This window comes from Zerene cesonia, unplaced genomic scaffold (genome assembly GCF_012273895.1).
Source record: "Zerene cesonia ecotype Mississippi unplaced genomic scaffold, Zerene_cesonia_1.1 Zces_u002, whole genome shotgun sequence".
NCBI classification, from domain to species: domain Eukaryota; kingdom Metazoa; phylum Arthropoda; class Insecta; order Lepidoptera; family Pieridae; genus Zerene; species Zerene cesonia.
Genome location: NW_024045132.1, coordinates 2,359,176 through 2,380,593, shown reverse-complemented (window position 1 = coordinate 2,380,593; position 21,418 = coordinate 2,359,176). Strand labels below are relative to the sequence as shown.

General features: G+C 31.3%; 1 protein-coding gene across 3 annotated transcripts in view; it reads right to left on the bottom strand.

Annotated features, from left to right (window-relative positions):
- Positions 1–4,275: 4,275 nt before the first annotated feature.
- LOC119838415 (acetylcholinesterase-like) overlaps positions 4,276–21,418 on the bottom strand; it is a 38,143-nt gene continuing 21,000 nt past the window's right edge. For 2 of the 3 annotated variants that reach the window (XM_038364356.1, XM_038364355.1), the window contains 5 exons: positions 19,394–19,536; positions 18,006–18,158; positions 9,249–9,412; positions 8,669–8,826; positions 6,017–6,129 (listed from right to left, as the gene is read on the bottom strand). In XM_038364356.1, coding sequence (XP_038220284.1) covers positions 6,017–6,129; positions 8,669–8,826; positions 9,249–9,412; positions 18,006–18,158; positions 19,394–19,536 — 731 coding nt within the window. Of the gene's footprint in view, positions 6,130–8,668; positions 8,827–9,248; positions 9,413–18,005; positions 18,159–19,393; positions 19,537–21,418 lie in introns of all 3 variants that reach the window. The other variant, XM_038364354.1, reaches the window with a different exon arrangement.

The following is a 21,418-nucleotide window of genomic DNA, read 5'->3' as shown; positions in this document are numbered from 1 at the left end:
TTCATTTCGCCTAGTTCTATAATCGGAATGGACTTTTAGTAGAATAGATAAAATGTAGAAAGTATTGGGAAAATACGTTTCGCACAGACTGATTAAACCTTCTCGATTCTGAGCCACCCGCTGTGTCACAGATACTATATATATAAAGGTAAAAGAAGTTTACTTATTATACCTACATACGAATGGTAGTTACATACATAATGAATTTATTTAAGTCGTAGTACCATATAAATATTAGATAGCAGTGAATAGTTTTGTTTAAAAAGGTTTTTTTTTATTTAGGTTATCTAAAACAAAACTTCACAATCTGATAAAGAACGTAATTTAATACAAAGCAAAATAATCAAATAGTCTTAAAGTATAAAATTAATTATCTAAAGGATAATTTGGTGCGAAAAAATGGGTATCCTCATCGCATCGCATCACATATCTATCGCAAATAATATTTATTTCATTTAAGATTGGTTTTAACGGAATTCTAAGAATTACAAGAAAAAGAACCCGTCATAATATGAAGGGTGACTTGTAAAAAACTAAATCTACTTAATTACTTGTGGGACATTTAATAGTAGTAAAATTTTAATAGATTAAAACCTAATTTTTATAGTTACCACAAGCGGATGCATGTCTCGGTTCCCAATACACTATATTAGGTATGTTGGTGATCGTTGCGCGTGGTTTCGATTGGAAGTGCCCCCTGCTGTCCTAAAATTCATCCATAATGTTAGAGTAGGCGCACCCGTTTAGTTCATGGGAGCAAACATCTTCCGTGGCGACGCTTCGGCGGGCGTCAAAATTATATTGGTAAGTAGTAAGTAGTATATATTTACATCATTTATGTTTCAGTTCACTTTTTGTTTTTTGAGAAATAGAAAAAAAGGATAGAAAAAACTCGTTTTTCTCTATAGAAAAGTATAGAAAACCACTCTTCTTACGAGGCGGACCTGGAAGAGTTCCCTGATAGATCGTTTTCTAGCGATAAGATTGCCTTATATTAATATTGGAAATTTACTGTCGAAGTATTTATCTATTTTTAATGCAAAAAAGGATTTTGATTTCATAAATTTTCAACTATCTCATGCGCTTATTCTAGGTGAGTGAAATTCAATTCCGCGCTTATTCAGCTGGAAGCAGAAAATGCTTTATAACTTGCAATAAAGGAACTGGACAAAAGGCTAAGAGAAATTGTTGTACTTTAGAACATTCAGGCGACGAGACGATACTTATCGGTGTTTTATACTGTTGAACATTAATATTAATATTATTGTGATGATTGCTTAATAAATATGTGAGTAAACAATAAATAGGATATTTATAATTTTCCAAAACTTATCTGAACAAAATGTAGAGACATCATAAATACAACAACTATTTTCTATTATAGCAGGCCATTCCTTTTATTGACGACTGAAATAAAACATGAATTATTTGAAACGAATATTAACTATATAAAAGATTAAATGACTGTGTTATGATATACAAAATCAAATTATTCTCATGAAGTAATTTAATCTAGAAAACAGAAAAGTTGTTTGAAAAGTTGACGAATTAGCCGACTTTTAGCCTATATTCATTATTGTTATAAATAATATGTATGTGGTGATTTATAAACAACAATAAAACAATGGTCGGTTGATTAAATTTATTGAGTTATTATTTCAGAATAAGTAATTAAATATTTAAAGCAAATCATTTAAACTAACCTAATAATATAATCTAATAATTTAAAAATTATATCTCGATTAAGCTACATATAAACAAATCGTGCAGCTGTACAAACGGTTATACTCAATTAACGAAGTATTTATTATAACATAATTTAATATAAGCATAGTTTAAACTATATTATACAAAATGAGATTCTTTATGAAACAAACAATTGGCATGCAAGCTCCAACACGCAATATATAATGCGAATTTAGTCAATATATAATAAAGAAACAGATATTGTCAATGTCGTTTGCATTTCAGTTTAAGTATATAAAATGAATAAGTGCACATCTATCATGTATACATTATTTAGCACCTAATTAGTAAAGCGATACCTACGGACAGATTTATCTACGAACAGAATGTATATCTAGAAAAATAAATTAGACTACACACTATGTCATTAACAAAATATTTATGCAGGCACAACAGATAAAATCGTCTTAGGACAAGCTGCTTGTTAAGTATTCGTAATATTATTATCATATTCAGAGTATTTATTACAATAACCCATTATTATAATTGATACATCTTTTCTTTGAGCCGTCAATTAAAATCTCTTCTTGTGTCAAAAATCAACTAATTTAGTTCTAGTTAAAACAACAGTTCTCTTGTTCTGTTACCGTAAGTGTAGATAGAATTCGATTAAGGAACATTTCAATAATATGATGATGACTATACAGTCAGAAAAAAATTTCGACACTACGCTGCTCTCCATTTGCAAAAATAATGGTTTTACTTTTTTACTTTTTTATAATACTTATTCAATACTTCTTATTTTGTATACTTTGAAATAGTTGATACATTTATACACCCATTTTATCAAAATTTTGTTCGATATGATTGGTCTATTACATATGGCAATATCTGCATTGTTATTATAGTTATAACATCGTAAGCAAAAACTTGTCCGAAACGATTTTGTTCTTTGCGCCTTCAACATACCTACAATATACACTCTATGCAATTTATCTTACAACTAACGATCTAAATTGAACACTGAAGCAATTGTAACAAGACACAAATTTCTCTTTCAGATAAACTTCAGACATACAATAGTTAGGACGTTTGTGAGAAGATGTATTTCACGGAACATACAACAAGCGTTACGTATAATAACTATTTACTAACAAATATAACAACTCTTCTAACACAGCTTAATTTATATTGTTGCTATAGTAACCAACACGGAAAATTATATCAATTACTACAAATTTAAGAGGCAACGCATTTGCTCTTATTTAAAAATGTACTTTAATTAAATTTTTCATATGTTACGTTCAAAGACCGATAAATTTCATTGAACAAAATAAATGACACAGCGCGTTGTGGTGACGCTGAAATATCCACATGGCGCAATTCGTGTTTTGGCTATAATGAAAACACCACGCGTTGTAGCAATCATAAAGACCACAAAATTCGTGTCGTGGCTGAAATGCTATTCGACTTCAACGTGTTGTGGCAACGAAGAAAAGCTACGCATAACATATACATTAGATTTTACATACTGAATTCTACGGTTCGAATAAAAAGATTGATATCAGAGCTTGCAGTTTATAAATTTTGATTTACAATTTGGCACAGGAAATTTCGCAAAACATATAACAAATCTATGTAAGTCAATCTGTTAAACGTCTGTATGAGGCTACCATTTCAAGGTAATAGATTTTTATGAGGGGCACCTGATGCGGGAAGATTTTAGAAAGTTTCAGGATAGTTAAATTTTAGGTAAAATTATATTTAATCAAGGGTAATGTTATGGTATAGTATAAAACATAAGCTAATACTAAAATTTCAGATAGTATTTTAATCGATCAATTCGTAGCGTAAATAAGATATGCAAATACCTCAAAAAACAGTTTTGAATTAATTTCAATTGGCTTGCATATATAAATTGAAAGTTCTTGAAAGGGAACTGTTTTCTATAGTCTATAGCCCAACTCCTTGGAGTCCTTTTAGGAGCCTACAAGATCTTACTTGTGTAAAAAAATATAGAGCGAAGGTCATATTTTATATTCATTACAATTTATGATATGATATTAGTGTATATATAAATTATAACATGAGATATTCATTTATATGAATTACATTATTGTAACCACTATAATAAACCTTAGAGGAAGAGTCATGTACGTACTACAAAATATATTTATTCGTTAAGCTTACGATACTTATAAACTTAATTATTGATTTAACATAATAATATTCATAGAAACAAAAAGTTTTGTACGAAAACAATCGTATTTAGTTAACACAATATACCTTTTCGTTTAAAATATATCTTGTGAAAAGAATAAGGTATTTCTTATTAAATTTTTTGCAGAAGTATAACATTCTATTAAGCAATTTGGCTAACAATTATTAAATATCAGATTATAAGCAATTACTACATTGTTTTTGAAACAAATCGACATAGATATGGATAGTAATACATTATGAAGTTATTAACTATATTGAAACAATTTGTCTCGCGTTAACTAATTAAAGCTATCCCAGACAATTTCATAGTATTGTGCTCATTTTAACAAGAAAGCAATAGTGCTGTTTTTTTTTGTTTCTTTTCCGTTTATTCGTCTAATAAATATACAATTTCAACCAAAAAACACAGTTTTCGGCATATAATATAACCACTTTAATACATATATATTTATTTACCTACTGTCATTTTAATTTGATGTGTATAGGTTATAATTTACAAGTGAACGAAATTATATGCATACTTTAAAATTATCAATAATACTCGTATAATAGTGATAATGTTCTTATTTCTAAACTTTGAAATATGTAAAATGATTTAATTTTTCAAATTAAAATAAAAATTACAATTTTCTAGTAAAGTATTTCCCATCAATCATAAAGTGATACAATTGAAAACCTCATCTGGTTTCGGCAACGTCGAATAAAAAGTATGATTTTAATTATGAGAGATATTACTATATTATAAATAGAAACAAATACATATGAGGACCATTTACCTTCAATACTGTACTTGAATCAAAATAGCTATTACATTTCCAATCCAGGGCTTTGATCCCAAAAGACCTTCAATAAATTAGAATAATATATATATTGCATATAGCATTTGTATGCATTTTTTATAAGTACGATAGGTTCAAGTTCCATTTATAGTTTTCCGAACTTCAAGATTAATTGACATAGGTAAAATATTATAATCTATCGCTAAAGATTCATACTATAAATATTTTGTTCAATTTTACTAAATTCATAAGATGATTTCCACTTAAAGCATTATTTCTACACAAATATATGAGACAATTTTATAAAGTCAGATTTGATAGTTAATTCTCGTCTTTATAGAATTACATCCCGTGAAACGTTCTATCATTGCTCTTACTTAATAAAATAATCCCATTGAATATAAATATTATATAGCTTTACTGTTTATAGATTAAAGGGAATCAAAATAGACTACTATCTATTAATAGCATGTACTTAAATTCTTGCAGAAATGTGCCGTTTTGTGTATACTTAGAAAAGTTACACAATACATTTTACCCTAGGATCAGTGCTTACAGTAGGTACTTCGTGTGACCTTCGTGTACATTGGTAATATTGATAATATAGAAAAGTGTTTTCGATCCGATACGGCGATCTAATTAGAAGTTAATATTTACAAAATACACTATTATTTTGTCGAAGTCATAAGATAATCGGAATTCATAAGATTTTCGAATGGTATAAGTCGATAGCATCCTAAATAGATGTAAATATATTGATAAAAATTCATCTCACATCGTTTTCATTATTTCTATATATCTATGAAAATGTTTTTAATACAAAATTTCTAAAATCCACTACAATTACGATATGTATCAATTGCTATTCAAGCAGAGGCACACATTGATATGTTTAGTGATTAAATGTTGTGAAAGCGGAGCGTCACTTTAACAATTAAAGCTCACATATAATTTATTTCTATAATACCAACACCCAAACAACATATCCAAATACAACACGACGTTAAATATTATTTTAAATAAATTTAACTTATACATATTTTAACTAGCTTCCCATACGGATACCATAGGGAATTAATCTGAAATCAAAACTCGGTTAGTCATTTATCACAATGAACTGTTTAAAGAAACGATAAAACTATTTATACAATAGGATCAAAGAAACAAACATCAAATATTAGCGGGAGGGTAATTCTATAACCTCAATAATTGTTATTGTTGCATTGATAAGTGAACATAACATGCCAGGTTGAGAGTGAAACTTATCTTTAAAATTGGATACATTTTCTACAATACTGTTGCACCTACGTAAATATGTGCTAAAAGGTCTAAAGAGCCGCTGAGGTGGCCAAGGTGGTGAGCAGTACTATGGGCAGAGTGGTGCCGGCGACGCTACTGTAGGGGCCCGTCACTGCGCCGTCGCATGGTACGTGTTCCAGCTCTGGAAATCAATATAAATATTTAGTTGCGTACATGAGTATAGGAAGAGTATTCAATCTGTATTTGTGCACCGCATAGACTTATGTAAGAAATCAATTCTTTCTCATAGAAAGGACAAATAAATTTGATTATGGTAATTACGCTGAAATTATCTTATTTGATTTTTTAATGATTGCAGATTCTTAGTACAGGAATGACTAAACAATACCTACGCTATTTCTTAGTGTTCCATTTATAATGGATGGAGACGACGATATAACATATATTTAAGCTTATAATTAAACTAACTAAGACAACAACGTAACGTTTCTAGTTTACTTACCTAAAGTTTAATAAATGTGTTGAATAATTATAACAGAAAATACTGTTTTCACCCAATTTAAAAAAAGGAAGCTATCAATTTAAATGCAATTTTTTGTATTTGTTACTTTAATTTTTTACTAGGCGAACCGATGTTTATTATTATTATTATTTTTTTTTTTGAAAACTGGTGCCTGCCATGTGGACCCATTTAAATTAGGTCTAGTTCTTACAATTTGCGATTTAGTTTTTTTATTAAAAATAATTATTTGTTTACATAATTTTATGCAAAACACTTGTAGATACTAGTTAAGTACCATACAAATCTTATATATAAATTCCTATGTCACAATTCTAGTTACCGAACTCCTCCGAACGGACTGGACCGATTCTTATGAAATTTTGTATGTAGGCAGAACAGCGTTTACCGGGTCAGCTAGTAGTAAAGTAGTGTATATGATTTTACTCTTTTACCGACACTACGCTGACAACGTGACACTGACACTTCTTTCCCACAGATAAGTGAATTAATTATTATCAATGGTGATCTCTTTTGTTTCCATTGTACGAATCAATGTGTAAAAATTACGTTTTTCAAAACATATATTTTTTATTCATAATTTCAAAATACTATTATGAACTAGTATTGGAAGTGTTATCATTTATTGGAGACGTGTCCTTTTTTTGTACAGTGTGATAGGGAAGCTTAATTACCATATCGCCTGCTGGTAAGCGTAGATGTAGTCTAAAATGCAGCGCGCTTCCCTAGAAGGTACCTGTTCTCTTCCCATTGTATAAATTGAAGAAATAGCCTTAGCATAACATTGAAATACGAGTCTGTTTATATTGGAATAAAAGCGAAAATTCTGTACGTTTTTCCTGTCACAATGGAATGTAGATCATATTGCTTCAGCAAAGTATAAGTATCCGATTACAAGAGATACATTAGCTGTGAATATTATATATACTCTATTCTTACAATATAAAATTGATGAGTGTGTTTGTTTCAATGTGTTAATCTCAGGAGCTGCTGGACCCATTTCAAATTTTTTTTCAGTTAATTCACAGTACGAAAGGTACGTGATGTCTGAGTGCTATAGGCTATATATGAACCACGGGCAAAGCCGAGGCGCACTGGCAGTAATTTTTACATTATTATTTTTTTGTTTCTGTCGTCTGTAATCAGTATTAATTAGAATGTGAATAGCATTGAAATTGCATAAGATATGTCATAGTAAACGAAGGTCTAAGATATTACATAAAAGTGGTCCATAATATGAGAATAAAGCTTTATCTTCTATTCTCATATAAGAATAAATATGACATTGTTTCTACAAAATGAAGAGAATTGAAAAATATAAAATAGGACCAAAAAATCTATGCCTTTTTTGTCTACAATAAGATAAGAGTAGGTTCAAAACTTATACTAAAGACCAAAGCAATAATTTATTTATTTGTCTTAAATTTTCCAAATAATCTGGGATACCAATCTAATCTGCATGAATAGGCTACGTACATTTTCGTAACATCGCATTCCAAAAAAAAAAATAGTTGTGTAGTGAAAACACTTTTCAGTACAAAGCAAAGGTCAGCCTTAATGAGATTGCATGAAGCATAACAAATTACGTAAACTTAAGGGTGGCGTGAAAAGACGTGACACGGAATTAAAATTTATTTAAGCAGACTTTTCTAAATGGCATTTGAATAGATATGTAGGCTTTTCACCAAATCTTGAAAGGAATTTGTTTCGAAAATATAATGATTATTGTGGCAGTTGGAATCGTAGTTCAGTAGCTAAAGGAACAGAAATACAATGGGTACGCGTAGTAATGAGTATTCAATAGGTTTTGGCTTTGAATATATGATTTTGATGAAATTTGGTATGAAGTGACTTGGGTGATAGGATGTTTTCATCCATGATATTAGTATAGATTCTATGCGTATACGCACCGCTTCTTTGAAAGTTGTTAATCTAAAGAGACGTCAACGAAAACAATAGTTATGTTTATTTACATTCTTAGATCGGTAGGGAGGAGCAATGTGAATAAGTCACCCGGCCCATTCCATTACTTCTTTCCAGTCGTCAATCCTTTTCTTTTCCCTTACCCCTTAGAAGTGGGCACCGCGTCCGCAGAGGTAGTGCCTCTGCGAATGTTCATGGGCGTTGGTGATCGCTTACCAACAAGTGAACTACAAGCTCTGTTGCCTCCTATGTCATAAAAAAAAACAAATTATCTCACCATCAAGCTTATGAAGGAAATCGTTCCAAAAAGCGCATGCTGATGCGCGGGGCCCCCGGGGCCCGGCGGGGCCGCTCGTGCCGTCCGCGGTGTAGGTGTAGTAATGGGGCGACGACCGCGAGTACAGAGGCCACTTCTCATCCGGTTTGTGAGGTTTCCTGAAGCCCGAACAGGCAATTACGCGTTTTTGTACGCCACCAATGAATGGAAAAAAGTTGTAAGTTGCGTTGATGTGTGTAGTGTTTTATAGGCAGTCGCTTTGTCATCAGATGTTATGGAGTTCATTAGCAAGTATGTATTTGCTATTATTTACTAGCTTCTGGGATATATTTTAATAAACTCGTACGTCGTTTATAGTATTATATAGTCATATATTCATCATTAGTACACAAATGATTATACAAATTTGCCATATAAAAATAAACATTCGGAAATATCTAAACTTATCATGAAAATTTCACTCAAAAGCTCACTACATATTATCTTTTCAATTTTCGTTTTCATCCTTTTAATTGTTCCATACTATAGTTACAACAAGATTAAGATGTATAAGAAGCACCTGGTAGTTATAAGAACTCACCCAGTAAGTGCAAATCTGGTGAAAGACTGCATAATATGCGCAGCGAGATCGCGTTCCCTGGTGTGGTACTGCAGAGACATGTTCAATGGATGACCAAACACGTACTCCATTTCATCTCCGTGCATCACACCCATCCATTCGCCCCAAAGACTCGTGCTTGTACGCTGGAATATTTAACATATAATTAAGTGATGACAAAGTTTTAGGTATAAAGGACATCCCGAAAAGATAATCCATACTTTTTGGTCGATTATGGTGACCAGTAAAAAAAATTAAAACGCCGTACAAAAGTTTGTAAATACGTAATATTTAATGATGGCGCAAAAACTGGTCTTTGTACCTAGATCAGAGAAAGATGGGATCACATGAGCAGCAGATTTTCACCAGCTCCAGAAAAAAAAATCAATCATCAGATATAATTGGTTTACCTATTAAACAGTTATAAGGTAATGAACATACGTAATAAATACAGGTGAACTCTTTTCAACAAATGCTATCGTGATATAATACCGCAAATTAAGGTATTTATAAATAATGTAACTCACAAGGCCACCTTATCATGATGTTACCGATTGTTGTAATAATGTAAAAAAGCTGACAGTATACGTCATTAGGACATAGGGTTCGACTTTTAACTAACACCATAATTTTGTAATCCAGTACTCCATACTAATACCACAGAATACAATCGTAATGACATACAGTTAGAAAGAAAGAAAGAAAGAAAGAAAATATGTTTATTATGACACATACAGGTAAATATAACAAAGTAATAAATATGTTAGCACTAACCAACTAACTAACAGTCTTAAAGGCTCGTTCTAATAGAAATAAGCGGGAACCCCAAGTTAAATCGCTTTGCAAATTGTGAATTTAATAGAACCCGAATAAAATTTAAGATAATAAATTGGTTCCTGAAATCGGTGTTTCATAGCGCTTCTGTAAATTAAAACCAGGAAATGCTACAGAGGTTTGCGGGAATTGTTGAGGGGTATTAAAAGGTGTGGTTACGCCGGTTCTGTTTAATAATTCACAACCTGGTGCCCGTACGTAGCAGCGTAACGTTATCTCTGTTAAAAGGTCGGTGTAATATTATTATCATCTACTCATGTAATGGTCCTGTGTGAAACACTTGTAATCATCTATAGATTGTTTGTAAGTTCCAAACAGTTGAAAGTTAGTCAGATAAATTTATCATCACTTCATAAATAAAAACAATGTTCAGTTCGTAAGAACATATATCTATACTAATATTAGAAACCTGAAGAGTTTGTTTGTTTGAACGTACTAATCTCAGGAACCACTAGTCCGATTTGAAAAATTCTATCAGTATTAGAGAGCCCATTTATTGAGGAAGGATATAGGCTATATATTTACCACGGGCGAAGCCGGGGCGGACCGCTAGTGTTATATAAATGAAGTAGATTGATATCTTTATTCAGCTATTATACCTACATCTATACTATCTATTAGGTAGTATCGATTATAATATTTTGTAATAGAGACTAATAGCTCATAATTATTCGAGCCCATACGTCACTATTGGGACGGCATATTTTCTCTGCATACTACACAATACACATATTATATTTTATTTCTCTAATTTCATATGTTGTTGGTGATAAGGTAATGGACTTCACTAATTTCATTCGCGACGACAAAAGCAACGTGATTTCGTGTATGTAAAAATGATATCTTAATAATTTTCACAGAACATCCAAAGATTATCACGTTTATGGAAATAATTAGTTTTCATATAGAGTACTACGTTCAATCATATTTTCTGTTGTCCATTTACTCCATTTAATATGCGCGTCCTTGTCGTCACGGGTTCTTAAATTGACATGCCTAATATTGGTCCACTCATCGATTAGAGAAACATCTGAACAATTTGATCTCGAGGCGGGATTCGAACCCGCGTTTTTTTGCCAAACTGTAGCAACGCCTAGCCTCTCGGTCAACCGTGATCCCGCTACAGTAATCGAATTTCTTCTACTCTTTCGGTTTTATGTGCCTAAGGGGCACCCCTAACTATACGTTCCTTGCATCTTAGTAAATTAAATCTTTGATATACTGTTTATAATAACAAATGAAACAAATAATGCATTTCCCTTACATTATTATGGAGTTCTATTCATTATTAATTCTTTTTATGACACATGCCTTGATGGAAGCGGGAGTGAGTTGTCTTCAAAGTGCTATTTTTGTCTTTAGCAAGAGTATTTTCGCGTCGTATTATGTTTTCAAAATATTATCAAATGGCGTCGGTATCTAGAACAGCCCTCTAGAGATACGGTCATACGAAGTAAAAGCTTTTCCTTTCCTGCTTTTTTTATTTTGTTACGTAAACGCTAACGAGTTCTGACTATTTTTCTGCTAAAGAATTCGGTGATAATGATATAACTATATACAAACGATAGTGTACTTGTAATTTTTTCATAATACAAAGGTGCAATTTTGTGCTATGATTTTTGTTTATATATATAGTTAGGGGCGGGCAAAAAGGAAATATGTTTTTTACTAGATATCCTCCCGCACTTACGTCTGCGTAGCCAAAAAAAAAATAAAGGCCAGGGTTTTTCCCGCATGGTATTTTTAGTGGTCAGACAGACAGACAATCCAAGTTACTTTCGCATTTATGATATTTTATTACTTAGGTTCAAACATACTGAATGTTAATAAAAATTGGTAATACCTATTACATTCTTATCAATATTTGTTTTTAAATATACTACTATAAATGAGGAATTCGATAGAGGAACTGATTGATATTATTTTTGGTGAGATAGGTCATGGATTTTGAATATATAACTCAAGAGAACTTATTACAGAAATAATTTAAAACAAAATTGTTATGCAGAGCCATAGTTAATATTAGTCTAGAATACATAATTTTAACTAACTTTCTTCCATTTATTGTCGAGTCAAAATAAATTTAACCGTATCGTAGAAAGTAAATAATGCAATATGAAAAATATTTTTTTAACATTTTCTATACACTTCAGTTTCATTAACAAAGCTCCATAAAATTACAAACGACAGATTACACAAATATATCCATCTGGACGCTTAAGTTAGCCACAATAAAATTACCAAACGAAAACGGAACGGCGGGTCATGTCTCAAAATAGCGCATTGTTAATCTGCTGACCTTTGCCTTTTGGTTTCGCCGTCCAATTTGATATTGTCACATGTCTATGCTCGCTGCTTCTCGTGATGTAAAAAAACTCGAGGACATTTATATAGGGATTAATATTATAATAAGCATACATTCGAATCCACAAATAAATGGGAATAAGTCATATTGATTGGACTAAGCTTCAATTGAATCCTGGGAACTGTAGAATATGTATTTTTTACGTGATTATTTTTTGGAAAATGACCACGCTCCGACCATGAACATTCGCAGAGGTTTTATTGAAAAATCTCTGAAAATATATAGCCAACTCTAGTGTATAAAGGATAAGGATAGGATTGATGGAGGGAATAGAGAAGAAGACTAGGAAAAGAGAATATGGGCCTCTGGCTATAGATAGCTAGTTGGATACAGCCAAACAATTTTAAGCACAAATCAACAATAACATTATCGTCGTCTTAGAAAATATAAAGTCAGTAATTATTAGAATCAAGAGCATTAATTACAAGAAATAGTACGTGTGATATATTAAAATATATTCGAATAAAAAAGGATGTCAAGTCGTTAACAACGATAGGGGCACGACGTGAAGTGCTCTTTCTGAGTCAGTGACTGTACAACCCTATTTTTATAAAAGAATCAAATCAACGACTGTGTTTCAGCTCTGTTGGTTCCCTATTTAATTAGTTTTTTTTTTTTAATATAATCACTACATAGTTTAAAAAACCGTCGCTTTCATGTCCACGAATATAATCATAAAGTTATCGAGCAAAATATTAAGTGAATTTTTGTGAATTTCTCATTGTAAGCGTACAGAAGGAAAAAATGTAATATACATTTTTTTTTTTTGATTGTTTTTAAATGTAGCATTAAATTTGTTCTAAAAAAATACCATGGGTCAGAGTAGCCGTCCATTCGTAGAAATAAATAATATTCAAATGCAATCGTTACGTAATAAACAATCTTTTCAATATAATCATTGAGTTTATTTTTACAGGTGACCTAAATGCACAGCCGTCTAAATGTTACATAACGACAAATCACCACCACGATCGCCCTCCCTAACAACTTGATTTATTACCTCACATTTTTTCATATTACGCTTAATGGATGTACTTTTTTTGCATAAAATATAATATCTAACTCATAGTGAAGACTGAGTAACAAATACTAGGCAAAATAGTTTAAGATGTACCATAATCTCATCTACTCGTGGTGCAGGATGCAGTGTGGTTTATGATCCACTAAAGAGTTTTCAGTGCCGATTTTTAATTAAATCACGTGTGGAAATCATTTTACATAAAGAAATTTATATAATGTGCTATATCTCATTTGCCGAAAAATTAGCTTACATTTTATTATTAGCTTTAAATTTAATTATAGCGTAACTTTTTTATGAGACAATCCGTAAACTAAAGCCATATTGAATTATATTTAAAATTTACTGTTCCTTGCAGAGAACTTTTACGTGCGCAAGAATAATACATGAAAATAAGATTGCATACTACTTGCATACATAGTTCTTGGATGTAACTTCGTCACACGAGAGGCTGAACCAGTAACTGGTAAATACTTAATAAGCACTTGGCTTGGCTCCAAAAGGCTACATGAATTTTAAGTCAATATGCAGATATAAATTGATTTTGCACTAGTGCCTTAAAATTTGTATTTGGCAGCTCACACACGATCAAATGCATTGTTCTAAAATAAACGTCGAATGTAATAAGCACATCTATTCAAGTCTAATCTCAAAGGAAAGAATAGCTGCAGTAACTATACTGAATTGAATAACAAAGATAGGATACTCAAGGGAGAGAGATCACGAACAATAGCGTTTTGTGCAAGTGGGTATGACGCACATTTCAATGGAAAATCTAATATGCAGCTCTAAGCTGGGCATTCTTTTCATTTCTTTATACACCTTCTTTCAGATCTTCAAAGTATATGCTTTTCTGTTTTTCTTTCACATTATTCTCTAGTAACTAATAATTAATTAAGTGAAGTAGTGATAAAGAACTTGAGAACTGTTGCTATTATTAGAGATCACGGAAACCAGTGTTTTTTTTGTACTAATTGGTTCTTCTTTGAAAAATTAGATCTTAAAGAGCTCTTGTACTGTGACTAACTGATTTTACCTATAGGAAGTATCGTAAAACGTATAAGTAAAAAATAATTTCTCCATCTCTGTAAGTTATTTGATGCATTTCAAACCATTTCTGCGAAAGCTTTTAATTTCAGCGTCTGTTAATTATCCATACCTTTAATATGCAGATTTGATAACCAAGATTTCATTAGTACGGTTTGAGAGTTAGTACGGTTTACTATTGGGACGTTTTAATATTGGTAGACAGAAGCAATGCAGGCCAAAACACATTCAGGATTTTTAGTACTCCAATGTATAACTCAAATTACAAAGAAATAAAGAGACGTAACTCTGAAAAGAAAATACATCCTTGAAACAATACATATCCTATAGACCTCTGCTATACTTGGCGTATGTGATTTTACAATGTTCGATTTCAATTGTTCAATAACTAAGACGATTGGATCTGAGGGGTCACAGCAGGTCAGGTAAATGACCGGCTCGTAATGTGAAGAAAATTCGTGAAAATTGTTAAGTCTCATGTCTCGTCAGGCTTTTAGAATTTCTCGTTCATAATATCATTACATTATTTATACGAGCATTGAGGATAATTCTGGATCTTCATAAACTTAAAACAGCAAGCATATATTCATATTTTACGTAATATTTGTATGGGTAATAAACATTGTATGTTCATAAAATAGCAAATAGGTTGTATTTGCTTTATTAATGTATATTTCATAAAATTATAGTATTGTATTGTATGCATGCTTTATTTCATATTAGTTGCTTTCCCCGGCTCTGAATCTTATAAGAATAAATATAACAAGAGGAAAAAAAGTTAAATGCTAGTCAAAAATTTTTTAAAATCGGTTAAGGAAAATATTATTTCTTCTCATAATATTATTAATCACTAGAGATATCATACCCTTGAAGGAGGTTCAATATATTTGGTACATTGATCGTTAAAACAAATAACAGATCAAATAAAAAAATTACAAGTAAGTTAAAGCTTCATTTATTGAAGCCGCTTTATAATTTAAATTGAATCAAAATTCGCTCACAACGTTCAGTGATTCCTTTGAGCTATGCCGGAGATTTGAGCAAAAAGCGAACGTAGCCGAGCGGCCATTTAAAAGAGCCCTTGTGTTTGGTTCGTTACCCAAATTAACGTGTTAGTACCGGTTTGCTCGCTCAGCGTCTTGGCAAAGAGTTGGGAGATTTATATATGTAACAACTGGCAACCTTGGAATTCGTGAGGGACAGTGTCATTAGTAATTTATAGTAAACCTTCGCGATTAATTTGCACCAACGTGTCCTGTGAAAATAGGTCAAATGTGTAATGTAAGTAAACTTAAATTTATCATTGTTTCGATTACATAATAGCCCAATTATAATTCTTATTAATAATGAGAAGCAGCCAGATAGTTTGTCCTTTATTATTAATTAAGAAAAAATGACAAAAACTAAACATGAGAAAATAACGTAAAAAAGTAAAAGAGAGTGATATGAAAAAAAAAGAGAAAGAGTCATCTGTTGAAAAGTAAAGACCATTTGCTTGAAATATAAATTGAAGCAATTATATATTATTTTAAGAAATAATGGATTTTAAATAATATATTTCTCTTTTAATGAGAATAGCTGCTATGAATTTAAATTACCATATATGCTGAACGAAAAATGAAAGCATTTGCAAATTTTAATTGCAATAAAATAAAGACAGTGTGTTAGCGAGTGTACCACAAATTAACTATAACACAACAATCCTTCTAATATTATAAATTCGAAAGTTTGTAAGGATGTGTGTGTGTTTGTTGCTCTTTCACGCAGACTACTGAACCGATTGCAATGAAATTTGGTACGTAGACAGCTGGACAACTGGAATAACATATATGCAACTTTTTATCCCGATATTTCTACGGGATACGGACTTACGCGGGTGAAACCACGGGGCGCAGCTAGTTCTTCAATAATGGGAATAATAATTCAAAAGACATCGAATGTCTTTCGGAATGGTTCCTCATCCGATGTAAAATGAAAACGCGAAACTTTAACAAAGTTATTGCTCAACTAATTCTGTCACTTATATCACAAATAGGCATTTCGCGTTCAAGCCAACAAAACTTTATATATTTTTACAGTGTGGTAATCTGAGAAAACTTAGACCTCACAAAATAGCTGCTATTTCAGCACCTGTGAAAACAGTGAAGAAGCGGATTCGACACGCGATATATTCATTATTGTATTTCAGGTGATACATCTAATATTGCGAATGTTTTGAAAAGTTCGCGGCGGTTTAATGACTCACATGATTACTGTTCACTATAAAAAAGCAACAAATTATACAACCCGAGCGACTTTACTGATAATTTTGACTGCCAAAGAAACTGGTTGGACAGGAACACGCTACACTCAGCGTAGCGTTTTTGTCTTTCCAATATCGAAGACAAAAAAGGGAATATGAAATTACGAATTTGGTCGTTATATACATTTCCTCTTTTAACCGACCGAAAAAAAGAGGAGTATATCAATCCAAGTGTACATTTTTTGGCTTACTTTGATGATTGGATTTTGATTTTTTTCTTATATGAATGTAAGTGTGGCCCCGTGTGGTCTCATTTAAATATGATAGTAGATTCGACAATTTGAAAGTGTCTTCTCATTAAAATATTGGATACCCATTGTTTTATGTATCTTGTTATTTTCTTTTGTTTAACAGAACCCGTTAGTACCTATCGTATTTTTATTCAATTGTTATCCACCTACAATAGAACACTTCATAAAACAAGAATAAATTTAAAGAGAAGTCGTAAATCTGGACCCTCTTGGCTGAATTATTATCATGCACTGTTGCACCTAAATAACTAAATATTTCTATTTTTATATCCAGACATTAATCATTGTTAATCTTCAGTTGTTTTTAACAAATCTTTGTATAAAATAAAAACCAGAGAATGCATGGAACACAGTAGAAATATTGGCTCTCTAGAGATACAATAGTTACAAAACAATTTCCCTTTTCCTACAACGGGTGTCCTCTATCCTCTTTCAATCCTGCCAACCTAACCAAATTTCCTAAACCGCTTGAGGACGCAATCTGTGTGGATGCTTTTCTGACATGTGGCGTGATTCTGCAACGATTTAAATTAAATGACGCACGTGTTCACGTGTAAAAGTAGCCTAGAAATTTAAGGCTTTTTATCTGAAATTCTCATTTTGAGTAGATTTAATTAAATGATTTTTATACCAGCGTTGCAATTAGCCATAATTGATTTCGAACCATTATCAGCCACACTAGTAGACTGTATGGAAAAATCATTTAATGGTTGAATCGCGTTTTAAAATATATTGGTAATTTATTAGTTGACTCGTTTCATCGAATATGTATAGAAATATATCATATCGTCTAGTACAATTTTATTTATTTCTTACGATAATACTTTAACATTATATTAATAGTGTTTAGATTAACTATTGTATTAATTAACTTATTATTTAAATAGAGATTAAAAATGAATATAAACAAAAATCCACTTACGTGTGTAAAGTAATAATAGTAGACATCAACCTCAGCGTCTGCGAGCACTTCGGCGAAGTAATTTGTCGGACAGACGAAGAAATAATCACCAACAACGTCAGCAATCATCTTCTGATTCAAGTACCCATCCGTGATTTCCTCCCAGTCTGTGTACTGCAGACGATAACAAAATAAACATCCTTAGCAATTGTAAATAACAGTTGTGATGCTTAAGTTCTATACTGGATATAAAATTGTGAGCTTAATACAATGGAATATTTAGATTATGTTAATGAAATTTTAAATAACAAACGTTAGTAATTAAATAATGCTTTTTGATGCTTTTTCTGTCTGTAAGTAACAAGATCTTAACTTTATTTGATATGGTTTTTAATTGTTATTACAACAACAAAAAGTACTAGGTATACGTAAATCGACCAGGTCAAGTCATTGACCAGGTCCTTCTTAAATTGCATTTGTGAACATACTTTTGATAGTAGTTCAAATATATTCAAATTACTGGAGCGCGAGTCGATGTACGACATCTCTTAAGTTTAATCATTTTATAAGTGTCGAATTACTGAGGAGTTAACAGGGCAAGGCACCGGCATTATTAGAAGTAATTGCAAATGGGACATCCTTATTATTTGTTTCTGTAATGATGTGAATGTTGTTGATTGCACTTCACTTCTAAGGTTTGAGACAAAGAAGTATTTATTTTCAATGGATATCGTGATTTTTCGTGAAGTACCAAATTTAAAATAGATGTATTTGATAATATTTAGATTCTGTGGAAATACGAATTTAGTAAAATTTTTTCCACCTCCATCGGGGATTATATTGTGTGTAAGTTTTAAATAAAAGTTATTGTCCTAATCCAAACAGAAAAAGTGCAACAAACAAAACCTATTACAATCCGTTCAGTTCCATTTGAGTTATAACTTGTTGATTTGTGTAACTATCACGACCCTCGCCAATATAAATATATGGATATTAATATAAATTTACATTCTCTTCTTCTTATCCTAATTATTGGAATATGTAGGAGAGACAGGAATAAAACTTTAGGATGAGTAATACGGTTAACACGATTGTCATTTGGAACTGGATGGAAAATGTTTTACAACTTTAATTCGTGAATTTGACTTATTTTAATACAAAAAAATCAAACTAAAAATTCTATAATGTGACATTAAAATCGATGGAGATATTCTGTATAGATAGAAAAAACATCTTTGTTGGAATCACACATGAATACAGTAGTAAATTTTACGTTTTCCTAGCTAGTTAGAGTATCTAGGAAAACCAGTGTTAGAAAGACAGTTCCTTCCCACAGAGTATAATAACAGGACACAGTAATAAACAATAAAGTCTCATAATATTTTATAATTTCATTCTGTTATACATACTTGGAAAACAATCGCTTCCCGCTTGATTTTGGAGAACTCCTTGAAAATTGTATCGATAATCTCCAGAAACTTTTCACGCTGCAGAAAGCTAGGCCCATCTTTTTCGAAATAATCGAGAAAATCGTACAGCAAAAAATAGGTACCTGAAAAAAGGGCTTGTCAGTATAAATTCAACTTAATTTATATTAAAAATGTAAACTTTCAATTTACACTTATATTATAAAGCTGAAGAGTTTGGTTGAACGCTCTAATCTCACGAACTACTAGTGCGATTTGAAAAAATCTTTCAGTGTTAGATTTAGGAAGACTACAGGCTATATATGTACCACGGGCAAATCCGGGATGAATCGCTAGTTAAACATGAATAAAATCGATGAGTTTTCGTATTCTTTACAAAGCACGTTGCATTTCAAGTTAAATAAAGAATGAAAATGTCACATTCCGTTTAAATGATTTCATTATCTTCAACATAGTTTGAACCTACTTTAGTCACCTTATAAAAATTAATTCCATTTATTTTGAAGTTGAAAGCGTGAGTCGAGCCAGCGCTGAGACAATATTTGCTTGAGAATTAAAAACAAATAGGGAAATTTTCTACCTCGACACAAACGTTAAAACGGCATTATGAATTATAAAATTTTACGACGAATTGTTTAATTCCTCCCAAATTCCTATTAAGCAATTAAATATTACATTGAAACAGTCGCGTGTCAAAAAAGAATTGCATTTTGAATGCATTAAATAAATATAAATTTTATAAGTGAGATATTTCGCATGCCAGCACGGAAATACGAGTTGTTAGTTCATGTTAGTCAAGGTTGGTTTTATTGGAATAGAAACATAATATTACCCTTTGCATTGTAATTGTATAAGAGGCTATTAGATTGCGAAACTCTGCTTTGTAACGTTTCTTGCTTTATAATAAAAAGACTTATGTACTGACAACTCATTATTATTGATAAGTATAACGAACGTAATCCTGGAGTATACAAAAATACTCTCGAATATTGACGATTAGTCACAGATCCTGCTCAATTAATCAGTTTTTTATACACAAAAAATTCATATATTACAAAAATGGGTGCCTTGTATCATTGCGGTTATTAGGTGGTTATTGGAATGCCCAATGAAACCCAACAACTCTAAATCGTAAAGCTTCTACTCTAAGCATTGTATGAACTAGTCTTACCAGTGAAACTAAAAAGTTCACCGAACAAAAAAAAACGTCCAACATTTTTATGATTAAAAGATGTTATGTTAATATCTAGAAAATATTTGCATCAACCGCGCTCACAAAGTATACAAACAAATACTATAGGTACTTTTATAAAGCAAGGTTATGTAAGAGTTCATTAAAAAGTACTTAGAAGTGCTCCTTAGGGATGAAACCGAGGCCGTGCCACTCTTTTATAATGCTGTTGCAATGCGAGCTGCATTTTTCAATCTTTAAAACCATTTGATACATATTTAAACGGTAACCTCAAACGAAATATTATTTGAATCCAGGGAATAATATTCACTATAATTTAAGGTCCCGCGAGTATAATATCATCTACATACAGGATTTATATGTTTAACAATTCATAAAGCTATAATGGACAATTTATTACATTGGCTATAATAAATTGTCAATTTATTAAATTGTGTTGTGGTTATCCGTGTATTTTTTAGTTTAACATGCTATGTGAATACTTGTTTTTTGTGTATATGTATATGTATATTATGTGTGTAAGTTTTGTTAATATAAAACAATCATACTTTCGCAAAAATTATAAAATTTTTGTTTTAAAACACTGTTATGAATACCATCGTAATGAATAATTAATTTTAATAATCTTAGATTTGATTTCAATTCTGATCCTAATCTTGTTGGCTCTTATTTTCATGAACGTAATAAAACGTATAACATCATATAAAAATATGACATTCAAATATTATCAACCGTTAAAGAAGATCCGTAGACAAGCGTGAAATACAAAATAATAATTTCCAGAGACAGGGGTGTATAGAGCGAAGCTAGGCAGC